Raw genomic sequence first — 17,374 nt, 5'->3', positions numbered from 1 at the left:
GACGTAATGCGCATGCGCGGTGAGCGAGATTAGTCTCGCCCACCGGCCGACGTAAACACTAGGAGGAGCGTCGCGGAGGCGGAGACAGCGGCGAGGGACATCGCCGCTGTCCCAGGTAAGTCACTGAAGGGGTTTTCACCCCTTCAGTAACCGGGGATTGGTGGGTGGGAGGGAGAGGGACCCTCCAGTGCCAGAAAAACTGATCGTTTTTCTGGCACTGGAGTTTCCCTTTAACCCCCTAAGGACACATGACAAGTTTGGTCCTTAAGGGGTTAAACCCTCTGCTGCTCAGATTGCTTGAATTTGCTCTGAGCCAGTGAATAGGTCTCATCAAAGAGAAGCCTACAAAATTATGCCCTGCGCTCAAACTCCCACTGTTGAGGTAGCCCATTAGTAGTGGGAGTTTGACCGCAAGTAACTTTTTTTCTTTGTTTTTTATAGAGAAGCCTGTGATTGAATCATGCAAGGTTCCAGTCTAATGTTAGGAGGGGGCATGGAAGTCTGCACCATGGGCTTTGACTGGCTCTGGATTCTATTTAATTTAAAATAGTTATTTATAGGTTGGAGGGTATTTTATTTTTTACAATATCCAATTGTATGATATGCAGATATATACTAGTATTGTGCATATAAACGCACAAAAAATAAAAAAGGCAATTTGTCTTTCACAAATTTTTTGTTTAAAGGGACACTATAGTCACCAGAACAACTACAACTTATTGTAGTTGTTCTGGTAAGTATAATCATTCCCATCAGGCATTTTCATGTAAACACTGCCTTTTCAGAGAAAAAGCAGTGTTTACATTGCCCCCTAGGGACATCTGCAGTGGCCACAGGAGGTGCTTCCTGGGGTAGCGCTGCCAGCGTCTCCACGCTCTGCATAAGGACGCTGAATTTTCCTCATAGAGATGCATTGATTCAATGCATCTCTATGAGGAGGTGCTGATTGGCAAAAACTGTTTGCCCCACCCACATCCCGCCACCTTGCTGATTTCCGCCATTCTACAAGCTTGTGTTCCTGACCCTATAGTGTTCCTTTAAATCCATTACTTGTGATAGCAATGGGCACCACAAACATTCCTTTCACTTAAAAAAAAAAAAAAAAAAAAAAACCAACAACAAAAAAAAAAAAACCTGCAAGCCTCCTTGCCCTTTACATACAAGATAAGACCAAGTGATAAAAAAAACTTGGGATTTTATGGCGAGATGAGAATCAACATTTAATATTTAGACTCAATTGAAACAAATGAAAAAAATATCTAAATTTAAATTGGTCCTCACTTGATAACAGCTGTAAGTGAGCATGCCCACTAACTAATAAAACATTGATGATTCCACAGCTGGGGCAAACCACGGTAATACTAAACCAAATCAACACGTATAAAAGGTTTTTAGAACTAATAATGTAAAACCTGATTACAGGACTATCATGTTCAAAGACATCTAAAGTCTAAATAATTGCCACTTAGATGATAAAAAATGTACTATACTAATTAAAGCATTTGCTTGAACATAATTATATTACACAACCCTAATTAGAAATCCTTTTGAAACTTAGGCGGATGAAAACCTGCAATGTGATTATATAGAGATCATGGTCTCATTGTTTTACAGTCTTGTATGCCCTCAAATGCAAAATAAATTAGATGAAAGTTGAGAAAATTTGACATAATTGTTGTTATTAATTGTAATGAGTTATTAATTCTTATTATTTAAGTATTGATAGATACACAGCCAGTCTTATAAAAATATTCAGCCCCCCCCCCCCCCCCCCCCGACCAAATTCCATCATACTGCTGAGTTATAAAATGTTACATTGCATGGAAATATCACTCTTTGCTCTTTTAATAAAACAATGTAATGTTATGCACTAAGGTCTACTCTAAAGTGATGTAGAAGTTTAAACAATGTAACGGTCTGAGTTGGGAAGCCAGACTAGGTACCAATCACCTATTCCTATTATACATTCAGATTTACCCTGTAGAGAGGAGATGAAAGCATAAGTGTTACTCCGAAGAAAGATATTAGTAGTGAAAAGATGTTGAGGAGAGTAAACTCATCATTTAACCCCTTAAGGACACATGACATGTGTGACATGTCATGATTCCCTTTTATTCCAGAAGTTTGGTCCTTAAAGGGTTAATAAATATTTGATGATATAACAAAGGCTGCCTAATACACCTTCTTGTCTTAAAGGACTATAGGCACCCAGATCACTTCAGCTCAATGATGTGGTCTGAGTGCCAGGTCATCCTAGTTTTAACCCTGCAACTGAAAGCATAGCAGTTTCAGAAAAGCTGCTATGTTTACCCTGCAGGGTTAATCCAGCCTCTAGTGGCTGTCTCCATTACATGGACTAAATCACGTACCTCCAGCATCAAAAAAGATCCCCATAGGAAAGCATTGAGTAATGCTTTCCTATGGGTGTGTTTGAATGCGCGCGCGCGCCTCTGGCCGCGCATTCAGCTCCATTCGGGAGCTGGCGTCAGCGGGGGAGGAGTGGTCACCAGCGCTGAGGGAGGGGGGCTCTCCAGAGCCTATAGTGCCAGGAAAACAAGTTTTTTTCCTGGCACTATAGGATCACTTTAAGTCTGAGAAAATCCCATTTTGTCCCAAGTTTTGTTACAGCTTTCTGACTATCCCAGTTTGACATTTGACAATCATCTCTCATTCTAAAATGACATCACATACACATACAATATACATGCAAGTACACACTCTGAGTTAGTGAGGGGAGGATTTAAAAACAAACAAGTGTTATTTTGGCAATAGCGTGAGGGAACACACACAGGGTGGGAGGAGATGCACACGGGGTGGGAGGAGACGCACACAGGGTGAGAGGGAGGGGCAAGCTTGCTTTCCTTTGCAGGAGCTCAGTCTTTACATAAATGATGTTAAACATGCACAAGATTTCCATTAAGCAGCCCGGAACAGAGAATGGATTGTAGGAGACAACATCTGTTACCACTCATGGTGGTAACCCTTTCATATCTCTTTTTTCTTACCCCTCCTATTTGCTATTGTTTTACTTTTTCTTCATTTTATTTTTTTTATTTAGGTATGAAGGGCATTTGTACACAAATTAATTGGCAGACCCACAGGTAATCTCTGTTTATTGGCACCCACGTTTAAAATTCCTACTAGCGGAGGGGTCTTGGTTAGGATTTTATTGAGCATGGATTACATTGTGTGCAAAAAATACAATTATATATCTCAGTCAACACATGAGAGAAGCATGCATGTACACAGTATGCAAGTATCAATATGCATAGTACAGTGTAAATGAGTTGATGGATTGAAGGCTTGTATGGTTAATAATAAAGCAAAGGTAAAACTAGCATAGTGACATATCATTGATATCTAAAGGGCTAATAATGAGAACCAATAGTGTGCCACATTTATTAAACAGAGCATGCTATCTAGATGAAGTAAATGGGCTTTGGCAGCATAAAGGCCACAAATAGCATGTAAATAAAATTAGTTTTTTCAGTAGAAGCTGTATTGTCCGAAATACATCTGATTCAAACATTATAGTGCCATTATTGATATTCTAGTGTATCAGTGTAAAAACTGGTATTTTGGTGGATCGATTGGAGGTCAGCAAGCTTCTGCTCAATAGATGCAATCTAGCATAGTGGCAGCCAACATTGTAAGCCAATGTTGGACCCCAGTTCTGCAAGAATACTTTTCAGCATTCCTGTTGCTAAAGGTTGCAAGTTCCCTATTAAGTGGTGGGCTATAAGAGGTCTCCTCTCCATGTTCCATGGAGAGGTCTTCTGAGGAAAAAGAGAACTCTTCTCCATGACGTGCCATCTTGGGCCAAGATTAACTTTGAGAGCACTGAAGAAGAATGCTATTATCCAGGATGTTAGAGGCTCTATTCACTATTAACTTCTTATTTTTTTATGCGACCCATATCCAAAAGGGAAGGTGGATATAATCTCCAACAAAGATAGGGAGCTCTATACTTTTACAGATTTTAATCAATTACAATGCGACAGTTAAGATCCGATGCAGGCTTTGTCCCTAATAAAAAAAAAATAAAAAAAAATACTCAACAGAATCTTAGTTTTTTTAACCCTCCAAAAATAGCCATCTACAAACCTCAGCAATTTAAATTTAACTTGGGGATAAGCTTACTGAAAAGAATGGAGTATGGTCTTGCAGTCAGATAGACATACAACGAATTGGCCTACTCTTGAGGATCATTACATTAAAAGCAACAATTTTTCCCATCCATAGACCTAGACCAACTGCTTCATGTAGCTTAGGCTGCACTTCAACATGGAGTAACAAATCCTTTCTTGTTTTCCACAATCAAAGACTAGCTGGTTGTTATATTGGAACTAAACTAACAATATTCGCAAATATATACCATTTTATTCAGACCCTCTAATTTCACGATGATGGAGCAAGTTATTTTTATTCTTCCTGGTCTACTGGAATCAATTCACTTTTTTCAGGAACTGCATTAATCAGGACTCAAAATGTTAGCTCATCCACTAGCCTTTGATAAGTGAAAATTAAGCCATGGTGGCTGGTGCCATGAATCCATTAGGCTAGCACTGGCAAGTAATTTTTACCCATTACCCTACTTGGCATAATAGTTGAAATTCTGAACACTGCTTCAATACTGCTTCAATACTGCTTAATGAGAAATTCTTTAGCTACAGCAATTAATTTCCCAGCCTTACTAACCACCTAGTCACATTTTGGCAGGTCCAAAGTTTCTTATAAACCATTCTTCCATACCACCCTGTACTGGTCAAACCCATTAGACACGTGAACACCACTGTCTTACAATAATCATAAGACAATGAGTATTAATTATGAGGAATCACATTATTATTATTACGATTAGCATTTTTTTATTGCACAGAGCTTTACAATAGAAAGGTTATATTTGACGGTGAAGATGACCCTGCTCAACTGAGCTCACAATCTAGGAGGATTGAAGTAAGAATATATATATATTTTGTTAGGTGTCTTGTCCAAATACACTTACTGGTAAGGTAGTCTGACTGGGATTCCCAGTTCCAAGGCAGTGATGTTAACACAGCTTTAACTAGCTGATATGACGGATCCTGCTATTCAACCATTCAGTGCTACTAAAGGACTAGCACAATTCCTCAACCTCCTCTATGACCTATTTCAGGCATAGGTAACCTTCGGCACTCCCAATGTTTTGGACTACACCTCCCATGCCGCTTCGTCAGCATTAAGGGTTTAAGAGCATTATGGGAAATGTAGTCCACAACATCTGGATGGACGAAGGTTGCCTATCCCTGACCTATATTAACAAACTTCTACCTGCCTCTACACACTAGGAAATGGATTTTAAAGGGACACTACAGTCACCAATACAACTATAGCTTGCTGTACTGTCAGTCCCTGCAGGCATTTTTCTGTAAACGTTGCCTTTTCAGAGAAACTCCTCAGATGTCCACTATAGGTGCTTCCTGGGTCAGTGCTGCACATTCTGCAGCACTGATGTTCAGGGTCTCCACTATCTGCATGGAAATGCTGAGCATTCCTCATAAAGATGCATTCATTCAATGCATCTCTATGAGGAGATGCTGATTGGCAAAAGTGGCATTTGGCTCCACCCTCAAACCACCTCCTTGGCTGAGATCATCAGAATTGACCATCTCAGCCAACCCAATGCTTTCCTATGGGATGAGTTCTGATATCAATTAAGGAGGCAGATCGAGGATGGGACCAGACACGAGGAGCCACGTGCCTCGATGGAAAAAGGTGTGTAAATCACCTCTCTCACCAGAGGTAAGGTGAGCCAACCATCTAAATGGTGGTTTTAGAACTATAGTGTTGGGAATACACGTTTGTGTTCATCACATTATAGTGCCCCTTTAAGATCATCTGCCAGACATACTATGCCCCCAGACAAACAATTCTGATTGAGAATCAGAGTTCCTTCCCGCTGATTCAAATTTAACCAAGGGGAGGTGAACCTGTTACAATGACTACAGAATGCAAGCATATGGTTCTGGGATGAAATTAAAATATACACCGCTCACACCAATAAATTGAAATAGTGATTGTCTAAATTTAATTGTAGGTAATGGCATATCTTTATACTAATACAACTTACAATCCATTTATTCTAGCAGTTGCATTTTGAGTTCTGCTTATGTCCAATTTTGGAGAATCGATATTCTTGCATCTATTGTACAAGTTAAACTATACCATGTTTTTCACATTGACTTGTTAGAAGCACTTGGCCATAAAGAGCAAAACAAAAATGCTTACATTATTTGATTTACTCTAATTTCCTCTGAAATAAAAAATTATAATAATAAATAAATCCAATATACCAATTGGTTTCTTCACCAGACTTTATTAAATATCCATCCAATTACTTGATGATCATACTCACTCTCACATGGTTAAGGATCACCATGTAGTGTGCTCATTACGGCTATGTCAGACGAATGTTCTGCCAGGTGTGAGATAACATCCTGGGAGATGGTTGAGGTTTGTTTCTGTGCAATATTGTAGGCACTATACCCATTTCATCTAATTGAATTGGTTATAGTGCCTGTAGTCCCATGGAGCTGTCCCTCCATTCAGTGTTAATCCATTTTCCAGCAGTTCCAACACTGAATGAGGGTAGCTGCCTACTGACGGCCTGACCCCAACTGGAGATATGGCTAAGGCAGAGACACCCTTCCTTGTAGCCATATTCATACCAGCAATGGGTGCTGTGAAAGCAATCAGATGACACTCTCAGCCAATCACAGGTACCCATTGCTGCTCAGGCTAATCATCCATCAATCAGAACATAAGGGATAGGTTGCGGAGGACTCACATTTAGCATTAAAACTTAAAAACAGTCAGCACCAGTTGACTTCAGAAACTATAACTACTTCAACTAAATGGACCAGTTACAGTGCCTACACTGTCACGTTAAGTTAATAAAGGAATTAAGCAGTTTATTTATTTAAAACATATATATATTACCGACTACCTTAAGATTTAGTGGTTTTGGTATTTGAGTGTCCCTTTAATTTGTTTTGGTTATATGTTGGATGTTTAGGCAACCTTTTATACTTTACCAGTATTTTAATGCAATACCACTTGAGTATTTCTAAATGCTTGATAGGGTCAATCCCTAATACCAATATCTGCTATTGTATTTGACCATAGTTAACTGTGTATTAAAATATCTTAAAATACATATAATTTGTTTTGCCTTTAAAATAATTAGTGTGTTTAGCGTTAAATTACATATTCGTATTACTCTTTATTATTATTGCATATTTTAAGGTTATCCATACCTTTGCAGTTGTGTAGTCACCAATTACATTTACAGAAGGCAGGAATCTGGGATAATCACTAGAAGCTAAAAAAATAAATAAAATAAAAAAGAGAGCGAAATTAGGAGAAGATTTTCTTAATAGCGTATACATTTAAAAGACAACCTTGACCAGAAATTCATAACGTGTTCACCTGTATGTCCAACTACCCTGGAGATAAAATATGTTAATATGTGTTTGATGAAAATAGGAACTTTGCACAGCTGCTTAAAATCACCTATGTCAGCAAAACAAATTATGGGGATTCAGTTCCACCATATGGCCATGTTGTGTGGACCCCACTACTACTTCACAGTACCCCAATATTGGTGGGTCCTACACTAATTTCAATGCGGGAAACAAATCAAATAGTGCTAGTGTTAAATAAGCTGAAGTGTTTTTATCAAATATTATTTTTTATTGTTATTGGTTACAAACATTTATACAAATCACATATATATATATATATATACAGGTTTACAAGCAGCATTCAATTTCTAAGAAGAGTCTGTCTAGTCAACTTATAGGTTTAGCTATTATGTATTATTTAAAGGAATAGTTTTGTGCCACTTGATGTTAAAATAATTTGACCGTAAGCTACACTCATTCTATATCTCAATAAAACATCACCCCCTCCAGCCTCCCCCTCCCCCAAATTTTTTTTTTTTAATTTAACAAACGAGGGTTGTTAGATATTGATTAGTTACAGTGGAGTCCGAAGTTGAATATAGATTATTTTCAAACATTGTGATTTTTGCAGTATAATGCCCAGGGATTCCACATATTTTTATAGATCTTTAGATTATTTAAAGCTTTATATGTACCTTTTTCAATATTACTTTGGCATTCGAACTGACATTTATTTTGGGCCTGGAATATCCTTCAGCTTCCAATAGTGTGCCATACAGAGTTTAATCGCCATAAAAATGTGGATCATTAGAAATGTTGCATATTTGGTAGTCTTGGGTAAAGCTAGGTGAAATAAAAACATTTCTATCTCAATATTTGGTTCGATATTTAGGACTTCTTTTATTAACTCCTTCATCCATCTTTTAGTTAAGTCAAGTTTTTTTTTACAAGACCACCAAATATGCATATGGGTTCCTATATCCATTTCACATCTCCAACAGATTTCCGGGTTATCTATATTAAATTTATGTAATAAATATGGAGTTCGATACCATCTATGAATAATTTTAAGCTGGGTTTTCCAGATATTAACACAATGTATTGTCTTTTTAAACATTCTAAAAGAACTAAACCAGTTCTCTAATGAGTATGTTTGTTCAAGATCTTTTTATCATTCCCAATACTTTTCCATTATCGTTACTAAAGTAAAATATTTTGTTTATTTTTTAAATGATCAGTAGCTTATCTATGCTCGAGTCTTCAGTAACTAGCTTGTTTTTTATTTTTTTTAAAGGATGTCACTTCTAGATATGAAAAATATTCTTTAAAACATAATCTATATTTTATCTGGATTTGGGAGAACCTTATGATCTTTACTTTGTCCATGACATCTCCAAATTGCTTTATTCCTTGTTCTTTCCATACTTTTAAATTCAAATCTTGAATATTTCTAAGATTTTTATAGGTGTTAAAAAGGTTAAGTATTCTTGCTGTGTTACATACTTATTTTTTATACTTCTGACTTCTTGTGGATGATTCTATTATATACGTTTAAGATTTTGAAGACACTTGGTTCCAGTCAGTATATCCACATTAAGTTAGGGTTTTTACAACATGATTTCTCATATAGATACCATAATGGTGGGTTTTTAAAAACTGTGTTCCATACTCTAGAATGGGAAAACACTATAGAATTAGAAGTAAGAACTATATCAGGGAAAGACATCCCACCTTTATCTGATTTTCTCATCATATTTGTCTTAGAGATCCTAGCCTTTTTATCCCATACATAATTCCACATCAAGTTATGAAAATGTTCTAATATTGTAACTGGAATTCTGATAGGAATATTTCTTATCACATATTCTATTTTAGGCATTACATAAGGTTTCACAACATTATTTTTTCCCAACCATGAAACCCAAGCTTTACTCCATGAGTACAAAATAATTTTAATTTCTTTTAGGAGATTATTATAGTTTAAGGGCACTATCTTATCTACACCAAAGCATAACTCAATGCCCAAATGATCGATTGTTTCCTTGTTCCAGGTAAAATTATATGTTGTCTGGAGGAATTCCTTTGTTTCATCTCTAAAGTTAGTAGAAATAATCTGCGTTTTATTCAGATTTAATTTATAATTCGAATAAAACCCAAATTCTTTGATGATGTCTAAAGTATCTGGAATTGAACTTCTTACATCGCTAAGAGTAAGTATATCATCAGCGTATAATAAGAGTTTACTTTCCCTTACTATCATGGGAATTCCAGAGACTTTATTTGAATCTCTGATAAGTGCCGCTAACGGTTCAATAGACAGGCTATGTTATAAAGGAGAAAGTGGACAACCTTGACGGGTCCCGTTATTTATTTCAAACCAATCTGATATTGCTCCATATCCTGCTATCTTAGCTGATAGACAGGTATCTAGACTCATAACCAGGTCTTTGAATGGACCAGTCATCTCAAAACTGTCCAAAACCTGTGATAAAAAGTTCCAATTCACTCGATCAAATGCCTTTTCAGCCTCTAAAGTAATAAGAGCAGATGGAATATAGTTGTTGTTAATGTTGGAAATAATTTTAATCAGTGTCCTGATATTATCGCTTCCATACCCGTTAGTAATAAATCCCACTTTATCTCGACTTGTTAAACCTGGGATCACTGACTTCAATCTCTCTGCCAACACTTTTGATAAGATTTTAATATCCATATTTATCAAAGAGATTGGACGGTAATTGGAAACAAAATTGGAATCTTTTCGAAGTTTTGTAATGCAAGAAGTTTCTGTTCACGATAGGTCAGACCCTCCACGGTTTAGAGAGCAAAAATAACCGGAGAGATTGTATATATCCATTTCATCCCACACACCCTCCAGCAATCATCTGAGGGGTGATCTCCCATTTTTAAAAGCTGTACGGGGGTGGTGTGCCACCTAAAGAGTATCTTGTACATCTGTTCCTGAGAGGTTACACATACCGAAACCTTTGCTGCTGCGTCCCCATCAATGTCTCCCCCATAACCATTAAATAATTTTTATTCAGCATCAAGGGAGGAACGTTTGAGGTTTGGTCACCCATTCCTCCATTGTGATGGCTTAGAAAGAAGCCAACCCCCACATTTTCTTTCTGTCACTACAGAATTCCACTTCTTTACTAGTAGAAAAGAAAACTTTTTAATTTTTTTAACTAATGGTCATTTCAAAAGAACTAAAATGCCAGGAGAGAAATGTATAATTACAGGTCCAAACAGGAGACTGCTGCATTCACAAATTAAAGAATAGAATGTTCACTGTTTAATTCCGGAATATCAGAGGGAATGCCTTCAGTTAGCTTGTGGGACAGTAGAAGGTAATAGATTAGAAACTTTACTCATCAATAATGGCAAATAGATTAAATAAGATCATGACGGATATAATCCATAGGGATCAAGTGGGTTTTATTTCTAAAAGATCCTCAGTATACAACGTTAGACGTCTGATAGACGTAGTGGACTGGGCCCAGTCGAGGAAGTGCCCCCTCTTGATCCTGTCCCTAGACGCAGAGAAAGCGTTCGACAGGGTCAGGTGGGATTTCCTCGACGCGGTCCTACAAGCCTTTGGTCTACGAGGGAACATAAGGAAGGCAATAATGGCCTTATATTCAACTCCTTCTGCAAAAGTCATGGGGGCTGGATTCAGCTCAGAGTTTTTTCAGTTGAATAACGGGACAAGACAGGGCTGTCCGCTCTCACCTCTTCTTTATTTAATGACAATAGAATCTTTAGCAATATCAATAAGGAAAAACGAAGCAATAAAAGGCCCTAATCTTAAAGACGACTGTATCAAATTAACAATGTACGCTGATGATGTCGTATTAACATTAACAGAGCCTTTAAACTCCGCAATGGCTCTTTTTAATTGTTTAGACGAATACTCACTATACTCCGGTTACAAACTCAATGTTAACAAAACTACTGCTTTAGCCTTAGCCAAAGATTTGAGTTTGATTGGGCAGAGTTGTCTTTTAGTTACTTAGGAATTGAAATTGCGAGTGACGTTAATAGGATTATGGAACAAAATTTTTTACCTCTTCTTAAGCTTACCGCAAAGAAATTGAAAATATGGAAAAACTTAGAGATCTCATGGTGGGGCCGCATTAACGTAATCAAGTCATACATCATCCCTAAATGGGTCTACCTGTTTAGAATGGTGGCTTTACCGTGCCCGGACAGCTGGTTATCCTTAGCTCAATCCCTTATAAATAAATTTATCTGGCTACATAAGCCCCCAAGAATAGCCCTAAGCCGCTTATCCTTAAAAGTGAAAAAGGGGGGTCTGGGGATCCCTATCCTAAAGGAATACCAAAAAGCCGCGACTTTCACACACGCGGCCATTACCCAACTAAAGGATAGTAAGAATGAGATCTGGTATAAACTAGAACAAGACCTTACCCCCACTGAGGGAGTTTTGGAGGATCTGTCTCTGCTTTTCTGGCCCTTAAAATTAAGGACTGACCACAAGCCGGACCCCATATCACTTAGTACTGTTTTGAAAAACATCTTAAAAGAGTGGGAAAAAATTAAGAAATCCCTAGGTCTTCACAATATGCTAATTCCCCTCCTTCCTTTAGGAAATATATCACATTATATGCCCAACTTTAACTCAAAAAGTTGGACCGAGAAGGGGATACATAAATTTCAAGACCTAATGGATAGAAATGGGCGGATGGACTTCCAGACTTTAAAACAACTATACAAAATAAATAATAAGGAAATCTTCAACTACCTTAGGTTAAAAGGCTTCTGTAACCAATATGTTAATTTAGAAAACTCTAATCGATTGAAAGATTTAAGTAACATCCTCAATAGAGATTCCCCCAAAAAATTACTATCTATGGGATTAAGTCTAATGCAAAAAGACCTAGATAAACCTTTAGAATCCATAATAAACTCCTGGCAAAAAGATCTGGATATCCAGATTACTTGCTGCCAATGGAGAGAAGCTCTTAATTTGGTTTACAAATACATTCACTGTCTTAACCTGGTAGAATGCCAATTTAAAGTTGTAAATAGATGGTATATGGTACCTAGCAAAATTAAGAAGTTTAATACTTCAGGCGACTCCATTGTGTTGGAGACGTAATCTGTTATGCGGCAACTACTAAAATATATGGTGGAACTGTAGCTATATTCAGAAATTCTGGAAAATTATTCTGGCCAAGATAAAACATATCACCACGATTCAATTAGCTCATGTACCACAATTGTGTCTTTTACAATTAGATATCCGCCAGGTTAGTCACAATTCACTCCCGCTCATTTTACACATTCTTTTAGCGGCCAAATTATCTATCGCAAGGTATTGGAAAATGGCGTTAGTGCCTTCCTGGCCTATAGTTAAAGAACAAATTAAATACCAATTAAAAATGGAATCTGGGTTAAACAGAAAATATCAAGAGCGATATAATTCTTGGCTTGGGAGGTTGGATGTTTGTGACGATTAATAGATACTCTCCTGAAATACCTTGGGTTCATGATGACCGATATGTTCATGCAGTAGGACCCTATATGACCAATTGATGTTTTGTTTTTTATTGTCTGTGGGGGTGCTTACAGTGGGGACTTAAGATGAATTCGGATGTGTTCAGAACAACATTCTTATTTCGTTTACTTATATGCAATAGGAACTCGATTGTTAGTTTGGCCCACTGTTTGCTATGTGATGTTTTTTGTTGTTTATTATTGTTGTGAACAATGTTTTATTTGTAAAAAAGAAAGAAAAAAAAAAAAAAAGGAAAATGGAGTTGATCTCCGAATAAAGATTATAAAAAAAAAAAAAAAAAAAAAAGAAGGTAATAGATTAGATGTTAAAGCAGCACAATTAAAGCTACAAATCTGATAAAACTTACGGTCTTTGAAGGAGACTCCATTGAGAGTTTGCAACTCATTGCCAATGAGTATAAGAGGATACTGCTCTGTAGTCTTGGGCAAGGCCCGGACCTCCAAGGCTGGATTAATCAAGTAATGGTGGCCTTCATAAAAATAAGTCTGTCTTTCTGGAGCCATGAATGTGTACGTGGCTACCACTTCCATGAAATTAGCCATTCTAAAACAGCAATAGGAGATATTATGAGAGAGAATACCAAACAAAACACATACATTTCAGACACACAATGCAATTTTCAATGTCAAGAAATGGTGTTACTTGGGCTGCCCCTTTAATCAGTATCTTGTAAAATTGATTGGTTTTAATTCAAGCATGTGCTATTTATTCATAGATGTGCATTTCACCAATAAACTTCTCTGCATAAGAACAACCACATTCAAAAAACAGTGAACATTTCACATAATGATAGCAGTTACAATCTGTAAACATGAACAGGAAAATTGTTGGGGTGAAAAATACAATTTTTTTATGCATTACATAGATATTCCAAAATAGATAAAAATCTTTGGTTAGTGTGACTGCCTTCAGATGGAGGCAGACTCGACCAAAACCAGGAGGAGACTTCCAGTCAAGGAAATCTTTTTCTAGACTACCAGGAGCTTAAGGGATTCTAAATGAATCCCCAAAAATCAGTTTCAATCATAACAAACCATAAATGTAACAGCTGCACATAAGTTGTTTTGGTAACAATAGTGTCCTTGTAAGTGAAGCACACTATATGCAGCTCTAAACATGTGTGATATGCGGCCCAGTTCTCTTTCTGAAGAAGGGAGAGTTCTCTACCAAGTTGTGCCTGTAGCAAAAATGATAATATTAATACTGGACAGCCATTCTCACAGCCAAGAGTAGGCTTAGGGTGCCCTGCAAACCGCTAACTGTACAGTCATACAACATGTGTGATGGTGCTTAGAGTGACCCTTTAACTACCGTAGGTACGTCGCCGTCAATTCATCTGTAGAAATAGACACAATCTTAGGAACACTCTGAGCACCACAGACACTTAAACCTAATGTAGTGGTCATGGGACCACGAGTCAAACGTTTTAAGAATGGTTTGACAATTTACCTGGGGTCACTTCCTCTTCTGAAGCTGGCCCTGTATGCTCCATACAGGACCCCTAGGTAAGTTGTCAAATCATTTTTAAATAGTTAAGAACTTATAACACCATAACCACTACAGAACAATACAGTGCTTATGGTAATTGAAGTGTTCCTTCTAATAATTTTAAAATATAAAAAAAGTTTTCATGGAGAGAATTTCACAAACATATGTTACCTAAACACTAGAGTTGTATTTGCAACTGTTTCTCCACGGCCTTCAAATGGCCAAAAGATCTCGACTACGACTTGCCTGAGAAACCACACATTTTCTTATTTAATATCTTTGTTATAGTAGCCATTGTAAATTACCATATCAATTACACATTTGAAATTAGTCTAAAAGAAACAAAATGGCTCAAACTGGACATTTCTAATATTTGATGATTTATTCGGAAAGTGCTATATTTTGACTTACACGAATATCAGTAAATGTATTCCAAGTCTTATTTTGTCATGTCGTTAAGAAAACATCAGTTTGCTGATATTTTTTTTTTTTTTTTAAACATATTTTCAAGTCTGTGGTGTGAACAAATATTTTAAGAATGTAAATATTGTAGGTGGATGTGTTAAATTGTTATGTTTTGGTTTTTTTCCAAAATCAATCTAAATGCTGAATACTTTTATTTTTTAATTAACAGAAAGATAGAATTTTCCCATGGTTAGACTTCCCCCTTGTGTCCGCATTGCATACCCAATCTGTTAAAGCCAGCAAGATTTGCATTGTGATTCATTTTCAAGTTCTATGACCTCTTGCGAACACTCACGTGCTGTAAGGGTGCAAATAGATTCTATGCATGGTGGCTTGTGGCAGGGAAAAGACGTGGAAGTTTATGCGCTCAAGAATTTTATTTGTCTCTGCAAAAAAACTATCAAAGCCCCAGCACTTCTCTTGGTCAGCTTCAAGGATATTGGGAAGGATGGCTTCTAATTGGGTCTTCATCCCCCTGAAAAGCAGACAGAGGACATTTCTGACGCTTATAAATGACACACATGGGCAGACTTTAGTGTTGAAAAGAAAGTACAGTTGAAAGAAAGAAAACAAAAAAAAAAAAAAACACAAGAGGAAGCAAGCACTGCACACTGCAATGATTTATAAATAATTATTCCTTGATATACCATACTGTTTGCTGTCAATCTCTTATCAATATGTGAAAAATTGCAAATAGGCTTGACAGGTATTTTAGCTCTGCCAAACATTGATTGAAAGTCTTTACCAATGCTGCTAGAAGCATTAAGATAAGAAAATGCATGCAATATTCCAATCTCTATAATTGATTTAATTTTAAAAGAGGGTGATATTTATTATAAATGTTAAAGTGTACCGGTGGGGTATACACAATGCTTTCCTATGGGGATTTTTCGGACACTGGATGTCTTTAGGAAGAGCATCATGACGTCCAGCATTAGTTAGACAAGTCTGGTAAAACCCATAAGTGTCTCTAGTGGCTATCTGATTGGCAGCCACTAGAGATAGTCTTAGTCCTGCAGAATTGCAGTTTCTCTAAAACTGCAATGATTTAGATTGCAGGACTAAGGGGGACACTGCACCCAGACCACTTCCATTTGCTGAAGTGGTCTGGGTGCCTATAGTGTCCCTTTAAATTGAAGTTCCCTACCCACTTGAAATCACTTCCTGACCAGAGGCGTAGCGTGGGGGGTGCAGGGGGGGCCGGCCGCACCGGCCGCAACATCTGGGGGGGCGCCAGGGGCGTATTAGCCGCGAGGCAAACAAGGCATTTGCCTTGGGCGGCATTTTCCAGGGGGCGGCAAAAAAAGCCGCCCCCAAATGCCCAAGGCAAATGTCTTGTTAGCCTTGCGGCTAACAGACATGCCGGCGGGCTGCTAGGCTGGGCGGGCGGCATTGGTGGGCGGCCGGCGAGGGAGCACTTCCTCTGAGCTGTCTGCTCAGCTCCCTCGCGTGCCGCAGAGTGAGGCTGGGAGCCGGAATATGACGTCATATTCCGGCTCCCAGCCTCACTCTGCAACGCGCGAGGGAGCTGAGCAGACAGCTCAGGGGAAGTGCTCCCTCGCCAGCCTGCCGCCCGCCAATGCCGCCCGCCCAGCAGCCACTGGACCACCAGGGAGGAAGAGAACCCCCTCCCCCCCCCAGCATTTCCAAAGGTAAGGATGCTGGGGGGGTTACATTTAAAAAAAAAATGTGTTAAAAATGTGAGTGTGTGTGTGTGCGTGTCTGTTAGTGTGCGTGTCTGTTAGTGTGCGTGTCTGTTAGTGTGCGTGTCTGTTAGTGTGCGTGTCTGTTAGTGTGCGTGTCTGTTAGTGTGCGTGTCTGTTAGTGTGCGTGTCTGTTAGTGTGCGTGTCTGTTAGTGTGCGTGTCTGTTAGTGTGCGTGTCTGTTAGTGTGCGTGTCTGTTAGTGTGCGTGTCTGTTAGTGTGCGTGTCTGTTAGTGTGCGTGTCTGTTAGTGTGCATGTCTGTTAGTGTGCATGTCTGTTAGTGTGCATGTCTGTTAGTGTGCATGTCTGTTAGTGTGCATGTCTGTTAGTGTGCATGTCTGTAGTGTGTGTGTGTGTGTCTGTTAGTGTGTGTGTGTGTGTCTGTTAGTGTGTGTGTGTGTGTCTGTTAGTGTGTGTGTCTGTTAGTGTGTGTGTGTGTCTGTTAGTGTGTGTGTGTGTGTGTCTGTGTCTGTTAGTGTGTGTGTGTGTGTCTGTTAGTGTGTGTGTGTGTGTGTGTGTCTGTTAGTGTGTGTGTGTGTGTCTGTTAGTGTGTGTGTGTGTGTGTCTGTTAGTGTGTGTGTGTGTGTGTCTGTTAGTGTGTGTGTGTGTCTGTTAGTGTGTGTGTGTGTCTGTTAGTGAGTGTGTGTGTCTGTTAGTGAGTGTGTGTGTCTGTTAGTGTGTGTGTGTGTCTGTTAGTGTGTGTGTGTGTCTGTTAGTGTGTGTGTGTGTCTGT

The 17,374-nt window shown here is 38.3% G+C and overlaps 1 protein-coding gene across 2 annotated transcripts in view; it reads right to left on the bottom strand.

Annotated features, from left to right (window-relative positions):
- IKBKE (inhibitor of nuclear factor kappa B kinase subunit epsilon) overlaps positions 1–17,374 on the bottom strand; it is a 77,908-nt gene that overhangs the window by 41,556 nt on the left and 18,978 nt on the right. For both annotated transcript variants that reach the window (XM_063451047.1, XM_063451056.1), the window contains 3 exons: positions 15,233–15,412; positions 13,331–13,527; positions 7,296–7,360 (listed from right to left, as the gene is read on the bottom strand). In XM_063451047.1, coding sequence (XP_063307117.1) covers positions 7,296–7,360; positions 13,331–13,527; positions 15,233–15,412 — 442 coding nt within the window. The remainder of the gene's footprint in view (positions 1–7,295; positions 7,361–13,330; positions 13,528–15,232; positions 15,413–17,374) is intronic.

This window comes from Pelobates fuscus, chromosome 1, assembly GCF_036172605.1.
Source record: "Pelobates fuscus isolate aPelFus1 chromosome 1, aPelFus1.pri, whole genome shotgun sequence".
NCBI lineage: Eukaryota > Metazoa > Chordata > Amphibia > Anura > Pelobatidae > Pelobates > Pelobates fuscus.
This window is presented reverse-complemented; position numbering and strand designations above follow the sequence as displayed.